Source organism: Hyposmocoma kahamanoa, unplaced genomic scaffold (genome assembly GCF_003589595.1).
Source record: "Hyposmocoma kahamanoa isolate Upper Pololo Valley unplaced genomic scaffold, ASM358959v1 80, whole genome shotgun sequence".
In the NCBI taxonomy this organism is placed as follows: Eukaryota; Metazoa; Arthropoda; class Insecta; order Lepidoptera; family Cosmopterigidae; genus Hyposmocoma; species Hyposmocoma kahamanoa.
In genome coordinates, this window is record NW_020654051.1 from 8,829,657 (window position 1) to 8,841,351 (window position 11,695).

The 11,695-nt window shown below is 33.8% G+C and overlaps 1 protein-coding gene across 1 annotated transcript; it reads left to right on the plus strand.

The window, feature by feature from the left end:
- The first annotated feature begins 6,785 nt into the window (after positions 1–6,785).
- Positions 6,786–11,084, plus strand: LOC113233761 (soluble calcium-activated nucleotidase 1). Its single transcript, XM_026468951.1, has 3 exons — positions 6,786–7,516; positions 9,693–9,902; positions 10,789–11,084. The coding sequence occupies exons 1-3, from the start codon at positions 6,977–6,979 to the stop codon at positions 11,029–11,031; spliced, it is 993 nt and encodes a 330-aa protein (XP_026324736.1). The 5' UTR covers positions 6,786–6,976; the 3' UTR covers positions 11,032–11,084.
- Positions 11,085–11,695: the final 611 nt, after the last annotated feature.

The window sequence follows — 11,695 nt, forward strand, 5'->3', positions numbered from 1 at the left end:
TCCTACGTCTATAGACTAATTAGATTACGCTTGTAAGGAAAGCACCTTTAGACAAGTCTTAAAGAGTAACGTTTTGCAATAATCGTGGTGTTTAGGCTTTCTATTCCATTGACGTCAAGTTTGTTATTAGTTGGACCACCGAGACTTTGAAAAGAATCGAAGTTATAATTGCTGCAGTTTCGTTAACCGAAGAAATTACGTATGAAACTATCAGAATAATTTCATTCATAGCTATTGTATACATTCATTTTCCTGTAAAAGAAAACCGGCAGAACCAACCGCACATAAATTGATACGTGGATACATACATTCGCCGAATAACTTGTCGCGTCCCGTGCATCTTAATGAACTACTCAAAACGTGTGTCAAGGCTTCCGTAGTACAGAATGTTTCCATGCTAATGGTTTCAAATATGCTAAAAAAGTTTTTTAGTTTTTAAGTTAGATATATACCCAATGGTGTGTTCCGCCAAAGCGTGTTAAGAGTCTACACAACCTCAAATGTCTTTGGATGGTTCCGCATAACAGTGAGAGTGTTGAATCAATCACTTTGGTAAAATACCAAGTAAAATTTGAGGATATACACTGATTACTATACGGTATAAAAATACGATTCCTAGAAATTTACACGAAACTTACCTCGAAATTTTAAAAGAAAACGTATGAAACTATCACAATACTTTCATTCATAACTACTATGTAAATTATCATTTTCCTGTAAAAAAAGCATACTTTTTTAGTGCAAAATAAAACGCAATTAATCACGGTTGTTGTTATAAGTAATCTCAAATTACTATAACTCATAAAAACAACTATAATTATGTTATAGCTATAGAAAAATATAAATCCTGGGATCTGTCTACTCATAGTAGTGAGCATGACTCAGTGACCATTAAACGTCTATAAATGTAAATACAAAACATTTATCCATGGTAATGTAATTAAAACATTAAATTTATTCCCATAGTACTTTTATCATACCACTTCCGGAGAATGAAAGCAAGACATGTTATAGAGAGAATAAAAGACAAAACACAAATCGCTGGTACGGATGCAAGGGGTGGTCGTATTCTGTAAATATCTACAAACAGTGATCCATTGATCATTTAAATTTTATTTACAGCAACACTTTAGTGTTGGTTTTAACAGCAGAACGGCTCCCTGTGAAAGAGTTCACCGAGTTAAATACTCTGCCGTCCACTGACTAAAACGTGGCTATGTGACAAATAGACAAATATCCATTTTAGGTAGAAAAAAATAGACTACAAAATTCTCTTTTAAAAACAATTAAAATTAATTCACGTGCTCTACTTATCGGAACTTACCCTAACGATGCATAGCTGGAATACCATTAAACAATTTCAATATTCTAAAACTGGGTTATGGTTTTTTAAGCGACATCAAAAAAATATTTCGTCACCTAGTCCCGTTTTAGTTAAAGGACGGCAGTATTGCCACTTTGCCTATTTCTGCCGCCAAGCAATAATATGAGCATTACTGCGTTTCGGTTTTTCAAGGGTAAGGGTGTTGGTAAAATTACAGGCGCTTGCGACTTGTCAACGGTGACGTATACAGTGGCAGTGCATCTCAGATATTTGTGATTTTAAAGCTCTTAGTGGTGCTACAAATGTCATGGACACGCGTGACGCTTATATTGTCTAGGCGCACGACTTGTTCGTCCCATCACTTACTGTCATAAAAAAATCTACTACCTATGTAGTGAGCTAAACACCTTGTTGACTGATGGTAGATAAGAATGGCTTGTAAAGCATTGCAAACTCAAATCCGCCTTAGTTGTTATTTCACTAACATTTTTTGCATAGGATGTCCGTGTTCTCACGGACATCATAATGAATGAATACAACATAATGAATGTATCTACTTAAAAAGTTTTCGAATTTCTCTTTCAGTAAAAGGTCAGAACGGCTTTTCAGTGGGATTTTCTAATGCTTTGCTAAGTACCTACCAAAATGGTTTTTATCTCATATTTGTTTAATTGTAAAGTAAAAAAAACTAGTTTACCTACTTTCACTTCATTATTTCAGATTATAAGATAGGATGTTAAAACATCGTCGATTCCTGGCTTAAGAAAAAGTGTAGTAACTAGCATTTTTGACGAAATTTAATTAAATACATAATCGTTTTACATTGAAACAAGATCTATATTTGGCTCTAACTCACGTATCAAAATTCCCATGAGAACCCTGTAATACAGGAAGGACTAGACAGGAAGAAACTAGTAGTAGACAGTAACTTAGTACAATATATAACATTTGCTAATTTAAAGTGCAGTAATATTATTTTTGAGTCAAATTTGAGTCAATGGCGATGGAGTTCTAGCAATAAACGCAGTATCTATTAGTTGCTGCACTTATTTTATTTATATTTTACAAAATCTACCATCTTAGAGTTAATTATAAGTGCAGTATTTATTAGATACTGCAGTTATTATAAGGAAATCTATAAAATTTTGCAGCTGCAATTCTAACAAAACTGTAATAACTCGTATAGATACTGCAGTTATAATTGATGAGAAGATGTCTCTAAGCTAGTGGCAATCAGTCATAGCACAGAGGTGTATTTCTAAGCAAAAATCGATCATAAGTCGATTTCAAAAATTTTGTTAAATTCATCTACAAAACGTGCATCGTTAAAGCTTAATAACCGTTACACCACTAAACAGGAATTTCAGCGCTCCTGTTTAAACGTAATCTTTCAAACCAATGATGTGTTTATGTGTGGTGAAAGTTTTGTAATACCTATTGATGAATATTGAAGAGGAAGGTACAATTTAAAATTATATTTTCCGGATAGCACTTGATAATGTGATATTTCTTACCGTATACATTTCACAATAAAAAATAACGTTTTTTTTTTGCAATCACTATATTCACACAAGGTTATGTATATCAGTTAAGGCTAGTTAACTTATGATTTTGTGTGTAACTTAAAACATGATTATTCTTGATAATGTTTTTAAATAAAAAAATCCCGCAGGTACATTTTACACAGATTTTTGTTAAATTCTGATCCTTTTTTGAGCAGTGCAATGCTAATGCCACAGAAAAAAACTAAATTTTTCTCCAGTGAGACATAGGAACTTCTGCTGCCGGAAGCATCAGACGCAACAACAACTTAGGTGTAATGAAGATGACGATGGGTCTTATGACGACGTATCCCATTAATATCATATTTTTTGCAATTAATTTTCAATACAACGAGAAATATGTGTTTTAAATACAATATAATGACTTTAAACAGCTTTTTATTACATATCAAATCGATAAAAATCACAAAATCATTTTGAGCGACTTTTGAGGTGAAATACTCCTCTGGACGTCATCCGCTTCCTGTATATAATGCGTAATGTGAAAAAGTGCTATTTTTGACCATTGACTTACAAATAAATGGATGACGGGTCTAATACAAAAACCACGAAAAAAATGTCCCAAGTCAACCTATTTAAACGTAGTGACATGTCAAGGAATATGAAAAAGCTAAAACGTTGAATTTAAATTGTAATGTCATCGCAGTACTGTCTAATTTTGCTTGCTTCGCTGTCAGTCGAACAAACGAAGACTAGAGCGTGAATGACGCTCTGTATACGATTTTAACGCCCTATAAGTTCGGACACTTTTTAGCGCGGACCCGACGTCCATATAATTGTAAGTCAATGTTTTTGACATATAAAGTTAATCTCAAGTAAAATCGTTAATCAGAGAAGACTGAATGAATGTTATAGCAGTTGTCGTAGCATTAATAATAATAATATAGTTCTTTATTAATAAAGAAACGTAATCTCAAATTATAGTTCCTCAAGTAAGTAATTGTAATAAGGATACTGAACTTTAATTAACTTCAATATAAGGCAAGGTTTGATTTTATTTCTATTGTTTATTGTGAATCGAAATTAAGGGTTCATATATCAGGGAATAAAATATATCTGCGATTTGAACAAATAAATAATACAGAAATTTTCTTTGTTTCATTCTAATTTAATAAATGTACTAAATTAATATAATATCTATATAAAATACTAAATTTTCTCATCTCTTTATATTCCCAATCCAATTAATACTTTATCCGACTTGGGAAATAGAAATAGAAATCATTTATTCCTTGAATAAGCAGTTGTGTATACAATAAACTGTGGGACTCGAACTCTTACCGTAGTCTATCATGTACGCTTGTAATACCAGTGACATTACTCAGTCGTCGCTAACACTACAGAAGAGAAGGAAAAGAGGAAAGAAAAAAATGAAGGGAGGGAATTAGGCCACCGATATTCTCAAAAACCTCAAGCAAAAGTCGATGTGTAGTAAGAAAATACTAACAAATTGTGAGTTTCGACTGTATAAAACATTAGAAAATAGCATCAATATGAAGTGTATTTTTCGCAAAAACTGCTGTAACGTAATAGATACTGCAGTTATTTATCATATATATTATTATTAATTTGTTTTTGAATATGTAGTTTCTAGATTAATGAGCGGTACGATATTTATCTAATAATAAGTGCAGTATCTAGGGTACTTACTGCCGTTATGGTTAGGAGGATCAGTTGTGATACTGGAGCAGCAATTAAACGTAAGTATATTTTTGAAATATTATTATACATAACCTTAACATACATATACAAATATATCACCTTACAATTCTTCTTTCTTTTACCTTTCTATTGATATATGCCATATCGCTGTAACTTGCATAGTTTTGAAGCTACAGTAAATTTTAAATTATTTTCTTTAACCACGTTTTTTTCGAAAACAGGTTTGACTTAGTTACGTTACTCATAACAATCGAGTTCTTAGGTTTACGCGATTGTTACACATAGGAAATCAAAATATGTTTCCGGATTTAAATCGCGTATGTTCGTTTTTTCAAACAAACCAACATTTCGGGCCCTTTAGGGCGCATGTAAACGACATTCTCACGCGCCGCACGGTATGTTTCCGTCGGAAACGCGTGTTGCCGCCGCGAAGAAACCGCGTGCATCTAACTGTCATGGCAAAGTACGCTCTATTTTAACTTAAATGTAGAGGTGTGCGTTTAAACGAAAAGCACTTAAAAAGTTTTCGTTTTAAAATAAGCACATATGCACGCTTTTTATTTTAAACGTAAGCGTTGGTCAGTTCTATTCTCAACAATTTCGTTTTTTAGAACGTGCCTAAGTTCCAAGTCCCAGCATTTATGTTTCCTAAACAAATTAATTCGTCAATGTGAATAATAATTTTATAAATAAAAACAAAACTTGTGTTTTACAAATAAACTTTCTTAACTTAAAACCTTTCGTGGTAGACCAAGAGTAGTAGACTCTTGCTTTTCGCTATAAACACAACGTTGCAAGCTTTAGAACATAAATGTCTACGCGCTTAAACGTTTTTCTAAGCTTCAAACTAAAAAGCTACAACGCTTAAACGTTCTAAAAAATAAGCAGTTTTTCCCATCTCAACTTAGAGGATGACTTGTCTTAAGTCTACGCGACAACCGAAGGAAAACTTTCGTATCATGTAACTGGGCGCTTCAGCAGCTTGATTTTGATTGCCTCTCCCGATCGGAAACTGCGTCTCTTCCGAGTCGTGGCGCACAACTGGCCGATCGGAAACTTTTGAAATTTCAGATCGGAACAGTAGTTGATTTAACTCACAAATTAGAAAGATATAGTATTAGGAATCAAGTTCATCTTCTCGCTCAGAAACCCATCTGGGCCCTTATTTTAATTCAAAACGGTATCGATCCGATCGGGTAGCCCATCCGCAATATTATACGCCTCGACTCGGAAAAGATGCAGTTTCTGATCGGGAGAGGCAATCTAAATCAAGCTGCTGGTCCCATGGTCCCGAAACGTTGGTTTGTTTGAAAAAACAAATATTCGCGATTTAAAGTTTCATTTTCTGTACTATATTATTAAGATTCGTTTTTTTACTGTATATTTAAAATCATAGCTTTATTTATATTTGTTTACTTGTATTAGATTGAGTTATAATTAAACAAATTATTCAAATTATTTCAAATTCTAAGACAACAATAATTATTATTATTTATCACCACTATTACCTATGCACCTACAGCCTACTCGACTTTACCCGCTGCTGTATTTTATATCCCATTCTAGTTTATATCAATCACGCCAGTCTAACTCTAGTGTCATTTCATCTGACCTCATAATTAAAATCGTAGCAGGTTTATTAAATAATAAAAGTTCTAGCTGATTAAAATATTTCTTCTTCAGCCCATTATCACCCACTACTGAGTGTAGGCCTATTATTTTCAATCTTGTGCTATTTACAGATTTACATCCCAGATACTTTGCTTACGTCAATTACAGCGCCGAAATTATTTTAAATAATTTAGTGATCGAATTTCTGTCGTACTGACCGATTCCAACACAAAATAGTAATTTCTATTCTAATAATTATCATTGCCGAAGGATTACAATATGTTTGCGCGACTTTTCGATATGAATTAACTTTTTTTATTGAGACATTGGCAACTAGCAGTTTTAAAAATAATATTTGTGCACAAAATTAGTTAACGAAACGAACATATCCCTTGTAATTTTTCATAATAGGTACAAATATAATGCAAGACAAAGAAAACGCTATACTAAGGCAAACAGTGTTTCTTTGTCTTTCTCGCCAGGTCATCAACCATTCACACATGAGTGATGTGTCAAAAATGTGTCAACTTTACTTATAAATCCTGTGAAATAAATAAAAAAAATTGATTTGTATCTCCAAAAATGAACAATATTTTTCACTTCTTGTCGTTATTCTTAATACCTAGCATCCATACACATTTTCTAGTGCAACAGGGAACTTGCAATTCATTGAAAATTTAATATAAATTGGAGTGCCATCCATACTGTACATAATTTCAATATTTCTTGTTATAATAACACGTGTGCTTGATGTATATGTTACTAGTCAGTTCCACTTGATTGTTAGATGGAACAAATTATGAAATAAACCTGCGTTATGTATGACTATCATGAATATGACGACCGTAATATGAAAGGTACTCTGAGAGATTGGCGCAAAGCGCTACGGACCCCAGCGACCTACAGGGTTGGCAACGCAGTGAGGATACAACCACAGTTTGTGTTACTAATCACTTTAATTGGTATATTTCTATTAGTACTATTTTATTATAATTGGTGGACCCTAGGCCAAACCAACACGTCGTATAAATGGACACCCTTAGTGCGCCCATATAACACGACTTATCCCCTCTCATCACCTATGAGATCTGGTGACATGTTAACGTATAAGATAGGTATAGTGGCAGACCTGGACACTAATTCAAAAAGCAATGGAAAGGCACATACTTACTATAGTTTCTTAAAGAAGGGGTACCTGACTTATAACAAGGAGCTGAGTTACGTAACAGTTACATGGGAGACTCAACCAGCCACTGTGTTATCGTCTACATATTCTCATAAAGGACGAGGCATGGAATTGTCAGAGTTACTTGTGTATGATGGAAGATTACTTACATTTGATGATAGAACTGGCATGGTGAGTATAACATAAACAGTTAAAGTTACATTACCTGCAGGTATATATCTAAAAGTTCTGCTGTGCTTACAATATTAACAGTAAGTATGTACGAAATACATATAGACTTACTGTTCTTATTGTAAGCATGGCAGAGTGGAAGATATTTAGTAGGCTAGAGAGCCGAAATTTACTAGAAATGGTTTACCCCCATGAGACTAGTTGTGCTGATAGTGCTTAAATCCCAAGTCTTGTAGCTATTTTAATTAAAAAATAAAATAAATAAAATGTGCTCTAATTGGCATGCTTAAATTTCAAACAAAAAAATTAATAAAAATAAATTCAATGAAAATGAAGAAGCATAAGAAATAAAAAAAGCATGTCAAAAGGGTCCATGACTCAGCCTCTGATGAATATAATTACAAGCCCTCGCTGTTATTCTGTCATGGACACTTGTAAGTACAATTGTAAGTTTTGACAACAACCTAGATTTACTACAAGTAATATTTTAAAAACTACCTTGTCATCACTGTTAATATTATGAGTTCTCCCAATACCAGTATTTACTATAGGTGTCCTATTTCACATGTAGAATTTTAAAAGCAAAATACATATCGAGAAATATCGGGAAAATAAAAAGAAGTCATACCATGGTAAGAAGCCTGAAATAAGTTATAATCATTTAGTGAATAACCACGAAAGCCTTCAAATCTATAAGTGATAATCTGTAGATACTTTCGCTTAATATGGTCTGACCAGACTTGTTTATGGTTCAGATGAAACCCTAGATATTTCATATTCAAATTTGTGGTGTGTGGCAAAACAATTTCACTAAGGGCGCCATTGACTTACAATTATATGGACGTCGGGTCTGCGCTAAAAAGTGTCCGCACTTGTAAGGCGCTAAAATCGTATACAGAGCGCTATACTCCGCTTTAGTCTTCATTTGTTCTACTGACAGCGCGATACTGCGATGACATTACAATTTAAATTTCGAATAGGTTGACTTGGGACATTTTTTTCGTGGTTTTTGTATTAGACCCGTCGTCCATTTATTTGTAAGTCAATGAAGGGCGCCATCAAATTATACTATTATAGAAGTGCACACTAAGCAGAAGGTTGCTCTCAATGTATGATATATTTTCATTAAGTTCTTGTGTGTGTGTGCATTGAGTTAGCTTTCTCTGAAGAATATTTATAATTTAGTAGAAGTTCTAAAACAATTGCCGAAACCTTTATATTTGTAAAAACAACCATAACTAATATAAAACAAAAGATAAGTAACCTAATGTGTGCTTACTCAGTTCCCACAGAGGGCCAGTCAGATCTACAAAAATATTACATTTGCATATAGTATTTGTGTACTAGTTTTTAGTAGTAGTTTTGTTAAATTATTTTCTTAAATTACTGATAGATTAGTGCCTTATTAAAATTTTTACACACTTTCTTATGCTCATTCAATTCACACACTTTCAAAGGGATGATTTCTTACAAACCAACTATTGTAATGAGGCAGCAGATGAACTGACAAAGACTGGTGCTGGAGAAACTTTTATTGGACCCCAACCCTTACTAATAAGGATAACATACAGCCTGGCGAAGCTCACTCTGCGGAACGAGAGCATACACGTCTTCCGACAAGTGTAGCCACAAAACAAGGGTCTTCACCATTCAAAAGCCCTGATAGCCTTGCCAAACACTGTGGAGAAGGTCTGTCATTGGACAGGAATGGCCTCGGCATTCTCACTAGTCTTAAAGAATGTTGTGGCTAGAACAAACACATGTCAAATATTGGGCAGAGAGAGAATGGAGAGTGTAGATTCTGCCATGAGATGGATGAAACTCCTGTTCTTCTCACCCAATGTTACCCTCTGATGGGTGTACGAAGCTCCATACTGGGAATGCACTTGCCACAACCAGAAGACATAAAATCTGTCAGAGCCAAGAAAGTCCTCCAGTTCTTTAATGCCTTGGCTCTGAACTGCAATTAGTGGTGATCACAATAGATCAGTTGATGGTCGCAGTGATGAGGGGCTGCATATGCCTTGCATGAAGCCACCCTAAGAATAATAGTGAATAATCATTTCTACTTATACAACGCGATGCATATTTCTATATTTTTCACCTATATTTTTCTTATCAGTTTTCAGTTAATGTTAAGGCTGTCGGAAATCACTAATCCAATCAATATTTACAGGTGTTTGAAATAGTGAACAACCATGTCATACCATGGCTAGTGCTAGCTGATGGAAATGGCCAAACGGAGAAAGGCTTTAAATCTGAATGGGCAACAGTTAAGGATGAAATTCTATATATTGGATCTATGGGCAAAGAGTGGACAACAGCTAGAGGTGAATTTCAAACGTATGACCCTATGTGGGTTAAAGCAGTTAATTTCCATGGAGAAGTAAGTTTTATGTGCTTTATAAGCAGAATCTTCAGGCTCTAATTAATATACATGTATATTATTTTAATAAATGCTTCCGCGTTAGGTACCATTTTTAACATTTACAGGAGCAAAAGAGTAATAGGCAAAATGATATGGTAGAGGAGATGTCACTTGTATGTGTTATAAATCACTGGAAAAGTCTCCACAAAGCACAATTTAAAAATGTATGAAAACAATGCACAGTAAATAATATATGTTTGCAACTTCTTGACGATTCATATTTTTTATCATAATAACATGTATCTAAAAAACATCACTAGTATGTAGAGATTGTTGTTGTCAGTAACAAGTATACATAATACGCCATTAGAAATTATATCTTGTGAGTTCACAAATATAGTTGTACATAAATAAGATAATAGATAAGAATGTGACTTTGTCTTCGTTAAGTACTTGGGTACATTGAATCTAACAAAACTATGTACATATAACACTTCACTATTAATTATCTTTGAGATATATTGTCTCAAACTAGGGAGTTTCCTGAACCAGAGCAACGGAATTCTGGGGCACTTTCCAAACAATCAGATATTACAAATTTAGAAAAGTTCATTCCGAAGACCTCTGCGTCCAGCGCCCACAATGTAATCCGTAAGACCGCTGGAATCGTAGTAATGAAACAAAGAGAAAAATCTACTTTCCTAACACCACTTGCGGCAAGCGATAAGAAGCGACAGATTGATCTCAGTTTAAACTATTTTCAAGAGAATACCAAATACGTACATTTTGTTATGATTAACATTTTCCTTCCCTGTAAAATACGCAAATGTTAAAACCAACATTTAAAGTATTGTATAACAAAATTAAACAAGTAAATATTTACAAAAAAATATTGATATTCCAGGTACAGCACTTGAACTGGGTGAACCAGTTCAAAATACTTCGAAATGCTATCGGCATCAAATGGCCAGGCTACACCATCCACGAAAGTGGTGCCTGGTCGCCCATACACGAGAAATGGTATTTTCTTCCTCGACGATGCAGCAATGAACCTTACAATGAAACGAAGGACGAAGTAATGGGTTGCAACTATTTGATCACTGCTGATGCAAATTTTAAAAATGTTGAAGCTAGACAGGTGGGTTGATTTTTTTGCAGGTAAACTGCAACATTTGCGAAATTTATATCGAATATCTATATATTTCGGATTTGCATTTCAGAGTTTAACACATTAATGGCCCTTTTCAATTAATAGAGAGTAAAATAATATTTTTATATATAAAGTTAAAAAGGTCACTCTCGGACTAGTGTTCACTACTTAATTTCCGTGGCAAGTTTTATTATTTAAATATTAATTATATCATCGTGTAATTATTAAATAATTTTTCACGATACAATACTCGAATATTGAACAATATTGCACGATAAAAAATCGAATACCTAAATAATAAAAATTGACACCGAAATTAGGTAGTGAACACTAGTTTGAGAATCACAGATGATACCTTTATGTAGTGTAGAATAATTTTTTCAGACATTCTTAGCTTTCTATTACAAAAAAAAATGCGTACATTTCAAGGCGTCTACTACTAACACTAATGCGGTGGCCACACTAAGGTTTTAAGGCATAATTATCGCATTAATCGATACCAAGTCTATAGAAATAGTCTCGATTAATACGAAAATTAATGTCATTAAACCTAAGTGTGGCCGTGGCATAAAATAGACTCACAGTATATTACATAAAGCTAAATTTATATTGCCTCGGAACGGAAGCGTGAATTACGTCTCATTGCGCGAAAAGGCGCACG

Bases quoted from the DNA above. Each gene is read 5' to 3' on its own strand.
- LOC113233761 (XM_026468951.1), top strand. From the start codon at position 6,977: ATGTATGACTATCATGAATATGACGACCGTAATATGAAAGGTACTCTG. The intron at 7,517-9,692 runs GTGAGTATAACA...CAATATTTACAG, and splicing joins TTGATGATAGAACTGGCATG to GTGTTTGAAATAGTGAACAA. The intron at 9,903-10,788 runs GTAAGTTTTATG...TTGATATTCCAG, and splicing joins CAGTTAATTTCCATGGAGAA to GTACAGCACTTGAACTGGGT.